Below are 15087 nucleotides of genomic sequence, written 5' to 3'. Positions count from 1 at the left end.
ATTTCAGCTTTTGTAACCTGCCCTGGGACCTATTGGTAAAGAATGAGCAATAAAATTATATTATTGTTGTTGTTGATGATGATGACGATGATGATTTATTTATTTATTTATTTATTATACTTGTATACCGCACCATAGCCGAAGCTCTCTGGGCGGTTTACAGTAACTGAAAACAAATACAATTTAAGATACATCTTTTAAAAAACAATTTAAAACACAATTTAAAAATTTAAAACAATATAAAACACATGCTAAAATGCCTGGGAGAAGAGGATGATGATGATGATGATGATGATGATACCTCACCTCCCTTGTTCAATGACTCCTTGCAAAAACATCCCCTCTTGCTGTCACTCCTGATTGACTTTGCTTGCTCTCAGTGACATCATCATGTAGGCAAATCTGACTAGTTACTTAGCCATGTGACATTATCCTATTCAATGTGTGATCCCAGATTGGGAGGGGTCAGTCATGTGACTAATCTAGTAGACAGAAGGAACAACCTGAGAAAGAAAACTTCAACAAAGTAGAAGCAGCAATGATGAGAAACAATTATACTGAGCAGTACAGGAAAAGGTGGCTTATTCACACAACCAGTATTTCTGGAACTATTTCATCCCCATATATACATAGTTCTTTCAGCATGAAAATCAAACATGGATTATATTCAGTACAGTCCTAATAAAAGTATTTGAATTTAATCACATTGAGCATACAAGGAAATTCCTTTTTATGTCACATTGAGTCTTATTACAGATTCAGAGCAACAGCAACTCTAGCAAAACAAAGTCCTAGTTTTGTAACACGTCTGAGGGTATTTTATTTGCTTTGACTTTCATAGCAACAAGGAAAATAAAAAACATGTATTTTCTGTTATTACAAGCAGCTTCTCAGAAAGCATTAAGAGTAAGTAGCAAATCTGCATTCTGATGAAATACCAGCTTTACAGCCTTTCTAGGAGTGATGAAAGATTAAATTATCACAAATCCACAGCGATTTTTCTCTGCATTTATTGGGACTTCTGAACCAGCCCATCTGCATTAGGGCTAAGTTGATTTACACATTAAAAGGTTTAAAATATGCCTTTTGTATCAAATCAGAGGTCCATCTAGTCTACGGTGGCCACTGAGCATCACCAAAAAAGAGGAAATGCATTACCTAAGACAAAGGCATATGCAACTGGTATATGAATTAATTACTGTAATTTAAGTAGAAATACACTGCATCTGACACTAGTGGAGAAGACTGTGACCAGGTGACCTGTCTGCTGTCCAGGGTCTAAACATTTATGGTCAACTTCAACCCCCTCCACTCCTTCTTAGGGTTATTTATCCATAAACTGGACTTGGGCCAGAACCCTCTTCAAATAGAGGACTTGTGAGAAACCTTCGCCCCTCCAGATAGTGCTGAATTACAACTCCCATTATCCCTGGCCAATGGCTATGCTTATTGTAGTTCAGCCACATCTGGAGAACCAAACGTTCCCCACATCTAAAATAGAGGACTGTCCTCTGTATAGTAGGACACATAGCCATCTTCATTTGGTCCCGAAATCATTTTGTGTCCAACAGCAGCCAAACAGATGCCACTGGAAGGCTATGAAAATAACAGCACCAAGTATTCTGAGGTATACAGGCATACCCCACTTTAACGTACGCAATGGGACCGGAGAGTGTACTTTAAGTGAAAATGTACTTAAAGTGAAGCAATTATCTTCACTTGTACTGCACGCAATCACCACTAGATGGCAGTGGCGTCATGCCAATAAAGTGTCCGTTATTGCGAAGCGCGCGTACTTTAGGCGGGGTATGGTGGAGTATGGAGCATGTACTTTATTGCAAGGCTACTTTAAGTGAAGCTGCTTTAAAGCGGGGTATGCCTGTACTGCCTTTCAACATGGACGTTCCAAATGGCTAATAAAATAGCTATTTGCTCACATGAAGACAGGGATTCAAATAACACACACAAAGGCTGGATCCAAAGCACCATAGATGGAGCTTTGGATTTCCTGTGGTCCCCATGGCTCCACCAGTCTTAACAGTTTGCACTCCAATAATCCAGTCTTGAATCTCAAGAGATTTTGGGAAGCTGCTTCCAGGACAGAATGGGAAAGGACACTTGGAAAAGGAAATCTGGAAACCTCAGACATTTATGGACGTTTTTTGGGAGGGGGGTTCTTCCTTTTATTTCAGTGGAAGTTCAAGTTGGAGGTTACAGTTTCTTTTCTTTTTTCAACTGCTCACAGAAAACACTAGCACAGTTCTGCTGAGAAAGGAGATACTTTGTTGTACGTGAACAGATAATCACCATCTTGCATTCTGCAAAGCACTGGCGTTAAAAAGGAGCATATCAGAGAGTATAAAAATCAAGGCCTTGAAAAGGAAAGGGAAAAAAAGCCTCTGCCCTCTATCAAATTCCTATGTACAAATTCTCTTGTACACAAACTGATTGTGTTGTCTTGCCTCCCAGCGTTTCCGTGTCCTTGGCAGTGAGAGTCAGTGATGTAGAGAGGGAGTGGGGAAATGCATGATGTGATGATGTCACACCACCACCAAGATTGCCCAACTTTCAAAGAGTAATGGGGTTGAATTTAACATGGAGTAGCCATTTCTCTCAGCAGTTCTGCTTCTTTATACTGACTCAGCCACAGAAGTCTGAATACTGGCAGAATTAGTCCTTGCAAACAATATCAAAACTGTACCATCAAAGAGATGCCATACTTCTGAGAAGCTACATAATACGGTTCAGAACACTTGAAACGTTAGCAGAAGCACCCCATATTATACCTGTGTGACAGCAGGAATTTTGTTTGCCAAACATCTCAGGCCTTTCAGCCTCCCTGCTTCATTTCGTTCTTGCTCCTTTTAGCCGTTTTAATTGTACACATCTTATGTGCAGTTTGTATGCATTTTCCTCCTTCAAATGCACATTTGTGTGTGTGCTTCAATGCGTTTTCATGTAAACTATGCATTTTGTATGCATTTTTCCATAAAATAATGTATTTTATTCGAAGATAGTGGCAGCAGCAGGGGACAGTGGTGGTGGTCTGAGCAAGCTGTGGAAGCAAGACAGGTAGGAGAGGCTAGGCAAGTGCCCAAGGAGCGCAAGTGGGCTGATGGTGGCTGGAGGCACTGGGGGGCTGACACTGGGGGTTGGTGAAAGGGGTACCTGGGGGTACCTGGGGTTCCCATACCTGGGGTTCCCATTCCTGGGGTTAAGTGTCGGTTTGGCATGCAGGGGCAGAAGCCTCTAGTAATGCATATGTGCAAAAATATGCAGCTGTGCCTCAGAACTGATGTTCCTGTTGAAGCTGAGGTATAACAATATGTTCATTTTACAGGTTTTGTATGATGGATAAAGAGACAGGTTCAAATTCTATACTGCCACAGTCTCATTAATTTTAAATTGTACCTGTACGGCACAAAAGTGGAATCTAGAATGTGCTTCCGATCCTTTGTTCTTGTGCATTTAAGAGCCCAGCATTTGGCTAACAATCTATGTGCTGACACATTCTAGCCTATCACTCAGTGTATGATTTAACTGCATTTTTATACATAAGAAAGATATTTGAGAGTTCATTTGGTGTTCTTCTTTAACAGGTTCAGAATATGTCCCAGTCCATTGAAGTTTTAAACCTACGGACTCAGAGAGATTTCCAGTACGTTTTAAGAATGGAAACACAAATGAAAGGGCTGAAGGCCAAGTTCCGGCAAATAGAAGATGACCGGAAGACCTTAATGACAAAGCATTTTCAAGTATGTTTGACTTCTTTTTTAATGATCACTTTGAATGACTGCCAGAAATGATGTGCTTGTTAGAAACAATGTGTGGTTGGCAAAGCTGTCGACTTGAAGTGCTTGCCGGTAAGCACATAACAAACCCTCTTCTTTCTACTGTGATCATCCCTCTCGCTGAGCAGTTTTGTTGTGATGGGAAGTGGCCATTAATTAAGGCCACAATAGAAAAAAATGTCATCACAAAACAAATTCTTCTGCTGCATCCATGATGGAGTTCCCACCAGAAGATTTATATGTAGCCAGCCTCTGCTTGTGATAAATGAAGCACGCACAGCAGAATTAATAACAAAAGAGCAAAGAGTGATGTCCTTTTAAACTCTAATGGCATTTTGTAGTATCCAAGGTGGAAAAGTTTATAAGGAAAGGGGTTTGTGTTGCTTTAATTGGTAACTTTGAGGTTTTGGGGTTGTGTGGCTTGTTTGTTTTTTTAAATCTAGGTTGTTAGCTGTTGTTTAACCGAGAGGGATAGGGCACAAAGTGGTGTGGTTTTAAATGACACCAGGAATAGGGATAGTCCCAAACTTATCCTCACCTGAATTTCTTTCCAGATTTTGGAGTTCTTAATTATTTGCTCCATTTCTGAAAGTGTAATCAACTTTCCTTTTTCCTCACCCCCCTCCAGGTAGAAGTTTATTTTGAGACAGGCAAGGAGGAAAAAAACTTACACATAACAATATAACAAAATCAATAAAGGAATAAAGAAACACTCGTTACAATCCTTAGTATATCATGCTTGTGGGACAACTAGCTCACTAACTGTATGTTATATATGACATACATTACAGTTGGGGGAAAATATACGCAGCTGTACTTGACTGGAGTTTCATCAGAGTCTTGAATGCCTTTTACATAGGAAATAAATGGAAGCCATAATGCTGCAATGAGGTTTCCTTTCTTGCTGCACTTGCTGATTATATACATACTTGTAGGACCATATCTAATGCTGTTGGCCTGCTGGTGAAAGGGACTTCCATGCGCGCTATGAAATTTACTTTCCTGTCCTCCAGTGCCCCCTCATGCCCTCAAAGTCAGCTCTGGAGAGCTGGGGACTCTCTGGAACAGATGTTTGTGATGCATGGGAGAGGAAACAGGAGTCCTGTTGCACCAGCAGAGCCCTGCTGGCACAACATTGGATACAAGCCATAGTATCAACCCACTGGTGTTTAGATTATTGCTTTGGAGACGTCTGATTACACACTTTACACAACTTTGTCACTGTATACAATTTCTTATGGCCTTTCTGCAGGAATACAGGATCGTTAGGTTTTCAATCCATTTTTATTTCTGAAGTTTGCACAGAAGCGTCCCCTTCTCCCTTGTCTAGCATACCTATATACATGTGCATATTGGTAAAGACACTGCAAAAAAAAAAGTCAGTTTTGATGTGATTGTATGCATGACTCTTTTGTATGCTGTTCTAACAAATGCACAGGAATGAAAGTAAGCATTATATAATAAAAAACCCACAAAAACAATCTTAATGCAATCATATCCATGGTTACCCAAGATTGCTTTTGTCTTCTTTTTGTAAAAGTTTCTTTATTAATATAAACATGGACATTAAGAGGCCAAGGCATAGAGGGAGAAAGGGGATATACAGATGAACAGAAAGAATGGAAAATTGGAACGAATTGTACATGCTCCAGTTCTGGAATCTTGATTTTGGAATTGATTTTAGAGATTCACCAGGTTCCACTGAAGAGTGGAATACAGAGCACAGAGAACCCATAGAACAATAGAGAAGATAATCGGCTCATCCCTAACCAGAGATCTTGAGTCAGGAACTCTAGTAGGCCAACAGATCCAGGCTCCTTTCTCACTGCACTAATATGACAGCTTGACAGAAAAGGGAGCTTAGGTGCCACTACTGCCGATGGCCAGAGAATGCTCTCTCCGGAGGTGCCAGATGATAAAGGAGGCAATCGGATGTTGTATGGCTCGATTACACCTCTGGGGCTCATCCGGCTCCTACTCAGTCAGAGCAACTTGACTTTGGAGCAAAGGACAACCTGTCACCAGACTAGGGTTGGGATCTGCTAGCTGGCCCTGATTTCTTACATTCTGTCAAAATGGAATGAAATTCCATTTTGACATGCCTTTTTCCCGCAAAATTCTGCTTGTTCCAGTTTGATATAGAACTAGGAACCGGATGTTATGCATTCTGAACTTGTGAAGGAATGGAAGGTTAGGACCCCGTGCCTTCCCCTCCCTCCTGTTCTTGGCTAACTGCTAGCTCTCTGGGCTCCCTGCGGTGGTGCAGGCTGTTCCAATTCTCCCCAGTCACCTCCGCAGCATTGGAAAGGGCGCAGCAAGCTGTAGCCTGGGCTGGGGAGGCAGATCTCCCTCCGTGGGTGATCCGGCTTCTCTCGTTCTCCTCTGAGAAGGCTGCAGAGAGGCCATGCTGCATGCAGCTTCTCTCACAACTCGTGGCTTCTCCCCCCTCCTTTAAGATTTTTTATTTTTAGAAGGAAGGAGGGTTGATACTAGAGAAATGAACAGGCACTTCTAGAGTGTCTCCATAATGTGAGTGAGAATCTCTAGAATTTCCTGTTAATCTCTGTAGCATTAACCCTTTAATAATACTTGATTTTTAAAGAACCTGGTGCCAGAAAATAAAGAGGGAATCCGATTCCTTCAGGATCTGTCCGCAAAGAGAACAGATGGGCGGATTTTTAAAAAATTGGGTCCCAAGTCCGATTTGGGAGGAATTCTCCTCCATCCCTACACTACACTGCCGTTCTCTCGGCTTCTTGGCTTCTTAGCTTCCATGCTCTGCAATTTGCTGCCTTACCAACTTGCCCACTCCCCATCCCATGTAGGAGTCAGCTCAACTGGCTGCCAGGTGTTGCTTCATCTCCTCTTGCCCGCAAGCTGTGACAGGTAGCTTTAGGAATTTTTTCCCTACTGTCTAAGGATGAGATCAATTCAGAAATAAAAGAAGCTATCTGGATAGGAAAAACTCTCCTTTTAAGAATTTGTTTTCCAAGAAAGGTTCAGGATAGTGTAAGTACCTGGTTGGTCCAGTTGCTCAGGAACCCTTGGAACAGTCAAAGGCCTCCTGTGACTTATTAGCAAAACACTTCGCCAATAAAATCGAACACTTATGGAGCTCGATCCCGTGCGCCGTGGACACAGTGGATGAACCAGAGTTGGCCAGTTGCATGCCAGTAAATTGGGATCGGTTTTGGCTTCTCCCTTCTGAGGATGTGGACAAGGTGCTTTCATCTGTGAAGCCAACCACTTGTCTTACTGATCCTTGCCCTTCGTGGCTCCTTGTGAGCTGCAGAGAGAAATTGGGCGAGGGGATCAAAGCAGTGGTAAACGCATCCTTGAAAGAGGGTGTGATGCCATCAGCCTTCAAGGAGGCAATTGTAAAGCCCATCTTAAAGAAGCCCTCCTTGGATCCCCAAGTATTCGATAACTTCCGCCCAATTTCGAATCTACCATTTCTGGGCAAGGTCATTGAGCGAGTGGTGGCCAACCAGTTGTCAGCACACTTGGATGAAACGGATTATTTGGATCCATACCAATCGGGTTTCAGGACTGGTCACGGAACTGAAACAGCCTTGGTCGCTCTGGTAGATGATTTGAGGAGGGCATTAGATAGGGGAGAATCCACCTTTCTTGTCCTCCTCGATCTCTCAGCGGCTTTTGATACTGTCGACCACAGTATCCTTCTGCTTCGCCTGGAGGGATTGGGAATTGGAGGCACTGTATTACAGTGGTTCCATTCCTTTCTCTCCGACAGGTACCAACAGGTAGCATTGGGGGAGGAGGTATCAGACCCTTGGCCTCTCAATTGTGGTGTGCCACAGGGCTCTATCCTCTCTCCCATGCTATTTAACATCTATATGAAGCCGCTGGGGGCAATCATCAGGAGATTTGGGCTGCAGTGTCATCAATATGCGGATGACACTCAGCTCTACCTCTCGTTTAAATCTTCACCAGAGTTGGCTGTGCCTGGAATCCCTGAGTGGATGGATGGGAAGGAACAAGCTGAAGTTGAACCCTGATAAGACCGAGGTACTACTTGTGGGGGACAAGAGAAGGTTGGGTGACATTGACCTGAAGTTCAATGGGGTGAGTCTACCCCTAAAGGACCAGGTCCGCAGCCTTGGGGTTGTGCTTGATTCCAGGCTGTCCATGGAGGCTCAGATTTCGGCAGTGAGCCGGGCAGCCTGGTACCAACTACACCTCATACGAAGGCTGCAACCCTACCTTCCTGTTCACCAGCTTCCACTAGTGGTACACGCCCTGGTCACCTCTCGTTTGGACTACTGTAATGCGCTCTACGTGGGGTTACCCTTGAAAACAGTCTGGAAATTACAACTGATACAAAATGCGGCGGCTCAACTACTTACGAATAGTCGCCGCCGAGATCACATCACACCAGTGTTGTTCGACCTACACTGGCTACCAGTTGTTTTCCGAGCCCAATTCAAGGTGTTGGTATTGACCTTTAAATCCCTACACGGTTTCGGCCCAGTTTATCTCACGGAGCGCCTTCAACGCCACCAATTATGCCGCCCGACAATATCGGCCACACAGGGCCTTCTCTCAATCCCGCCAACAAAAACAGCCAGATTGGCGGGTACTAGAGAGAGGGCATTCTCAGTGGCGGCCCCCACTCTTTGGAACTCCCTCCCACAAGATCTCTGGCACGCCTCTTCCCTAAATGTGTTTCGGAAAGCCTTAAATTCCTGGCTCTTTCAGCAGGCCTTCGGGGTATCCGGGGAGGGTTAATTGTTATAACTGTAATGCCTCCTGCCCAGTTTTAATATTGTTGCTGCAGATGTATTGTTTTTATATTGTATTATTATATTTTATCAATTGTATTCTAACAAATTTGTAAGTCTCCTAGAGTGGCCATCGGCCAGATAGGCGACGAAGAAATTAAATTTATTATTATTATTATTATTATTACAGGATATGTAACTCTACAGAGTTAGACAAGATTCCAACTCAGCTGCAGTTTCTAACATCATTGGCCATTATGACAAACATGTATTGTGCCATTCATGTATTTTGTATTGTCATTACACTTTTCATTGGCAAAGCGTAATGTCAGCACCCCCAGTTCCAAAGCAAGCTGTCAAAGGCAGCAGCATATTCTAATGCTGTAACCTTTTGAAAGACCTGATATTTGAATTGTCTGGACCTTCAGCTTTGACTGGATACTCTTGACTGGCATTTTAAAAGGAGTGCAAAGCAATCATATTACTTAGTCATTTAAAGGTCAGAATAACAGACCATGCTTCTTTCAGAACAGTAATCTGCGAGATTACTCAAACAACATGCTTAAACTGGGAGTGGGGCTGAGCACAATCATACACTGCAGGTTTGATATGCACAAGGGCCCAGGTACAATCCCCACATTGACTGATCTTGTTGGAATGTTATGGACACATATCTTGCCTGTATCTGGTTTGGCCTGCTTTGGCCTTACTAAAAGTATTGTAAATTATTGTAAACAGAGGCACCTTCAAAGACCTACACCCATTGCAATGTTCATTATTTAGTTTTCCTTTACTGATATATACTGGAGCAAGTCTGAGCAACTGATTTAGCTCTACCAAATTTTAATCAAGATGTGGTTAAAAATGTCCTGTTTCACTTGCAAGGAGAAAGAAGCAAAACATCCTCCTATGGATTTAACAGTCATGTTATAGTATTTCTGTCTCACGAACATTCCAAAAAGGCCAGTTTGCCTTTTAGTGTGTATGTGTGTGTGTGGGGGGGGGGTGATATTTCAGAAAGCACATATCTACCCATTTATTATCATAGACAATCTGAGCACATGTGTTCTCTGCTTATGAAACCTTTCCTGCCAGGTAATGTCAGCTTTGCTATAGAGTCTGATCATCCAACTGAGAATTGCAGTTCCTGGACTAATGCCTGGAGAACAGAACAGAATATACCAGGTGGTCATCCCTCATCTGTAATCTTTTAAATAAGCCCACATAAGTTATTAACCTGCAAAAAAAAAATACTAACCTGCTGGAAGCTGGCACCAGAGGGATGGAGAGTGCTATCCCTCCTCCAGCAGGCTGCTGAATTTCTGTGCTGAACAGGGGAGGGTTTCACCTCTTCTGGGGCCAAAGGGACAGGTGCTCCATTCCTTCTCTGCCATCCCACTCACTTGCCTGCATGGGATTCCATGTGCTCACTTATGGCTACCCGACTTAAACACAAAGATGCAATGTAAATCATTTTGGCTCCTATCTCTTTTTTTTCAATTAATTTTTATTCAAATTTTCAAAATCAAGACAATACAAAAAGAAAAACACAAATTAAAACTAATACAATAAAAAAAAACTAAAAAAAACTATTGACGTCCAATTTGTCGTAGTTCAGCTATAGGTCTATAATATATAACAAGCCTGTCTCTTGATAAATTATAAAATCACCTTCCTCCAGCAGTTATCTTAGTTGGTATCAAATCTCATTAACATCATATCATTTTATTCTTCTACAAAAAGTCAAAGAGAAGTTTCCAATCCTTGAGATATATGTCCATCAATTTTTTTCTAGATAGACATGTCAATTAATCCAACTCATCAAGTCTACTAAATCCAGTAATTTCAAATCGCTCTTCTTCCATTATCCGTGTTGATTCCATCTTCCATCTTCCATCTTTGCGCACCCAATAATCTTGCTGTCATAGTCATATAATAAGAGTCTGATAGGAATTTCCTTCATCACAAATATTTTCTTGCCATCATTTCCGAACGTATCATTGAAGTATTGTTGCAAAAACAGATCTCTGTTCCTCTTTTTTACAGAATGCACTAGCACATCTCTTGAAGGGTTTTTCATTGTCACAAAACAGGAATTAATTCTGTAAACTTTCTCCATTTCAAATTCCATCAAATCCTTCCAGTCCAAGAATTTTTCGAACCAATGATATCTTTATCTCCAATCTCTTCACCAATTCCTTCAGGGACAGCGCTGAATTCCAAACAGTAATATTTGTCTCCAGGATCCATCACAGCCAGGAAATCCAAATCTTTTTCCAAGACCATATTTAATCCAATCTCCAGGGCTTGAACCTTCCCTTTAATTTTTCTTTCATCCTTTTTTGATTTTCCAGATTTATCTTTGTTCTCCTTTCTCATAGAATCCTGAATTTCTTTCAGCTCCTGTCTCATTTCGCCAAATTCAATTTTCATCACGTCTGTTATTTCTCAGTTCTTGTTTTGTTAGCTTAATCCCATTCATTATTTTCTGAAACATATCTAAAGAGAAAGTCCCTTCTTGTACATCCATGATCTCAACCACCTTCTTGATTGTCATTCTTAAAACCAAAAAAACAAAACCCCTTCAATTTCCAATGTCCCAAGCAAAGAACAGTTTATTTCTTTATCCAGTTACAAAGGAGTTAATCTTTCAAGCCAGCTGACATCACCCTCTAGACAGCACGAACTGCCTTATCTCTTGTATGTCCGAAAGTGCAAAAACAACTTTAATTCACAGCCTCCAAATAATTAGTGGCAGGAAGAATGAGCAGATTCGTCAAAAAAAAAAAAAGTAAACCGGAAAAAATAGTCCCAGACATATATTACTCAAAAGTCTTATAAATAAAAAAAAAAATTCTCTTTGAATTAGAAACCCCTCATCCGTTTGTAATCTTTATAATGCTGAATTCCATGCCAGCTTTTTGCAATAAAAATAAAGATAAGCTATTTCTATTTTCTTCCCCTTAGTTCCGTGAATAAAAGCGAAAGTTATGACTCACCCAGGGTTTCTTAATTGCTGGTTCTTTGACAAATCTATTTAGCTGTATTGATAACAAAATAATGAGAAAAGACAGGAGAATGCTTGCCTGTTAATCCGTTTTTCTTTGAAGAAAAAAAATGTCTCACTTAATCAGTTGAGCTGGTTGGAAATCCTAGCTCCATCCGAGCTGCTGGAAGACCTTCTTTCACAGAAAATTCTAATGAATTCCAGCCTCCAACAAACACAACAAAGCTCTGTGGAAAATCTCTACGTTTCTTCCTTATCCGGAAGAAATTTTCCCCAGTCAAAAAGCCCTTCTGACTGGTTTTAAAACTGAAAAAGTTTCATCCAAGACGGGAGCCCGTCTTAGAGGCAGCACAGGCGGAGCGATCCTCCTGGGAAGTCATTTTGGCTCCTATCTCCACTGCCCATATGGCAATTACTCTTGTACATAAAGGTATACCAATTAATTTTCTTTCTAAATTAAAAAAATGTAAAATCCAATATAGTCTTAAGATCTTAAATCTTACTAATCTAATGGCCAACAATAAGTACTTTCTACACACCCAGTATGCATGTAACACTAAGCCAAAGCATGGTTTAGCGCAAACAAGTGAGTGTCCAGGAACGTGGAGCGAAGGTCACAGCCTTAGCACTCCTCCCCAATCCTATTGCTGCCTCACTACCCATGGCTAACCCATGGTTTGGCTTAGCATTATATCCAATTCCAGGCTTATGGTTTGTCTCCCCCAGATAAACCACCAGTGGTAAATCAAGAACAAACCTTGGTAACAGCTTCTGATTTGTCTGCTTGTTCATGGGAAAGCATAGTTCGGTTCAGCGTTATGTGATCAGCATGTTTCTTGCATTTACCCCTGTGCTACTTTGGTGTTTTCTGCAACAAGTGCAAGAACTGTGGATAGCACAAATATGTGTTGCGTATGCATTGTTGAACACCATGTACACATCACTGGAGACCCTGGCCCAATCAGAGTCCCAAGCCACATGTACACAACTGTTTAAATATGTATGTTCATGCCTATATATCTTGTTCATATCTTTCAAGTTTGCTGCAGGAAAAACCACTTTGGAGAGGTTAAACACATTTGCCACTTTTTAAAGTAGGGAAATGCCCTACTTTGCTTCAGAAAATGAAGTTTGAGATCTATAATTCTTTCCTTTTGTCTATACAAAAAACATGGAAGTACATTGAAGGCAACACTGAAAAGAATCCCATCAACTTACAGAGTCATGTCACTGCATTTGTAAGTTAAGATCTCTGGAACAGAAAGGATTTAATGTCCATTTGCAAAGGTCTGTGTGAGTATATGGTGCTGTGTCTAATAAAACACGCACTTAATTCATCCTTTCCAAATGGCTTTTATTCCAAGTTTTCTCGGCGTCTACAATAAGGGGATTTTGTTTCTCATGAGCATAAAATAATATATGAAATCTGTAAAAGGAGCTCTAGTTATTCTAATGCATTTATGGTAACAACATTTCTGTGTGTAATTTTAAAATGCAGTTTACAACTATTTAAATTAGATACGTGTAAAACATGCTTTTTGACATTGCCTATGGATTTTTACTCCACCCCATCACTGGAGTTAATATTTCCCAGATGAAATTTTTAAAAAATACAAATTTCATTAAAATAGTAGATACAATTCATTTAAATGTACATTTATCGAAACACTGGTATCACTGCCATCACATGGGGCAGTGCTAACAAAAACACCTAAAGGGATAAGCCTCTTCATTAAGCATAAAACTGATTTCACAATATTAGCTCAATTCTCTCAACATCATGAGGATATTCATCAATCATCATGGGCAAAGCTTCATTGTTAGAACTATTTTAGTAATGTATCATGAGATGCAGTGATTCTTTGTATTACAAATGAGCGCATGACAAATACCAAACACATCTTCTGACCAATTAATGCAGACAGACACCAATTTTTGCTGGCATTAGTGGAGGCAAATCAAGTACTCTGAATTAATTGGTTTATTAATTGGAACGAGAGTTTTGTGCTCTTTCTTGCCCAAGATGCTTTTTTGTTTCCCCTCATACCTTCTGTATTATCATCAGTCCATAAGGGATGGATGGATATTTATGTGCTTTCTATTCCCCTGTGTTTGCCTCCTACCCAGATGAACTCCCTGGTCTATTTTCTTTCTTGAGTATTTAGAAGCTAAGATCTTTTCTTAGCATAGTACAGATGTGAGAAGCTACCCAACCAAGGGGAAACTTTGCTAGCCTTGAAATTTTTACTTTTATGGATCCTTGAAAGAACTCCAGCACTTCCCTCAACCATTAGCTTTAGGTGAAGAAACTCATTGGCAATTGGTGGGGTGAGAATTTTTACTAGTGTAAGGATGGATGGATCAATCTATTTCTGGCACATAAATAAATAAATAAATGACCATTTTGCATGTGTTCATAATCCTTTTCCATTCTGTTTCTGTGTTAGTTTATGGCTTTTTTAAAAAAAAAGTATGAAAATTTGAATTTAAATATGTACACATTTCCAAATAATTTTATCCTAAAATACACATTGCAACACATTTCTGTATGCTTTATGAGCCAAGAACAGTACCACCAAATTCAGAAAAGTGCAAAACTGGAAGGATAATTATGTTTCAATCCATGTTTTAGGCCGGGAAATGCAGATTAGGTCTGACATTTTGTATGAAATTTTCCTCCACCTCTGTTGTTGTTCTCTTGAAATTCCTGAAATGTTATCACCCATGTAGGAAACTTCAAATTCTGCTTGAAATTTCACTTTCAGAAACTTCAAGTGCAACTCTCTTCCAACGCTTGCTTGCTGTTTTCTCCTGCTTTTTATCTTCTTGTGTTTCTCAAACATCCTACTATAAAAGTCCTCCCACTTCCTTAAATCTAAGTCAATTTACCAAAGTTGTTGTGGATAGAGTTCTGGAAGAGATATTGATAGTGCTAAACATACCTTGGAAGGGGATGGCCAATAGCCAGGGATGATGGGAGCTGTAGTCTATCAATGACTGGAGGACCATGGGTTCCCCATGCCTATGATATGGCATCCCATGACACTGGAGCAGCTACTGAAAAAGATCTCCTAATGGATGCTAATTTTGCATATACAAAAGATGGTACCCTGAGAACAGCCTCTTTGGTAGATCTTATAGTATTGGGAGTGAAGGTGGGGGGTAGTGTTCATAGGAATTTCTCCAGGATTTCAGTTTGAAAGACAAATGTTTTAAAAGCAGATGATGAAAAAAAATCCCAAATATTTTTGGCGGTGGGACATTTCTGAAATATCTTTCAAAACGATTGATGAAACCCATTTATTGCAAGTTTAAAATACTTGCAAAAGTAGTATAAAGCACTAAGAAAATAGTTATACAATCAGTCTGAGGACTAGGGAGGGATGCACTTCAATCCAGGGGTGGAAAAATCTAAATGTTTTAGCATAACGGTCAAACCGCATACTTTTACATTTTGTTCAAAAAGCTTTTTCCTCTGAGAAATAGCTTTGGAAGCAATTTTGGAGGTATAACCATTTTCCTAACATTTGCCTTGATTGGCCATATG

At 40.5% G+C, this 15087-nt stretch overlaps 1 protein-coding gene across 4 annotated transcripts in view; it reads left to right on the top strand.

Moving 5' to 3' along the window:
* Window positions 1–15087, top strand: part of OLFM3 (olfactomedin 3) — a 61229-nt gene that overhangs the window by 20225 nt on the left and 25917 nt on the right. For all 4 annotated transcript variants that reach the window (XM_061630557.1, XM_061630561.1, XM_061630560.1 and 1 more), the window contains one exon: window positions 3600–3755. In XM_061630557.1, coding sequence (XP_061486541.1) covers window positions 3600–3755 — 156 coding nt within the window. The remainder of the gene's footprint in view (window positions 1–3599; window positions 3756–15087) is intronic.

This window comes from Rhineura floridana, chromosome 6 (genome assembly GCF_030035675.1).
Source record: "Rhineura floridana isolate rRhiFlo1 chromosome 6, rRhiFlo1.hap2, whole genome shotgun sequence".
Classification (NCBI taxonomy): domain Eukaryota; kingdom Metazoa; phylum Chordata; class Lepidosauria; order Squamata; family Rhineuridae; genus Rhineura; species Rhineura floridana.
Note: the sequence above shows the minus strand (reverse complement) of the source record. Positions and strands in the feature narration are given on the sequence as shown.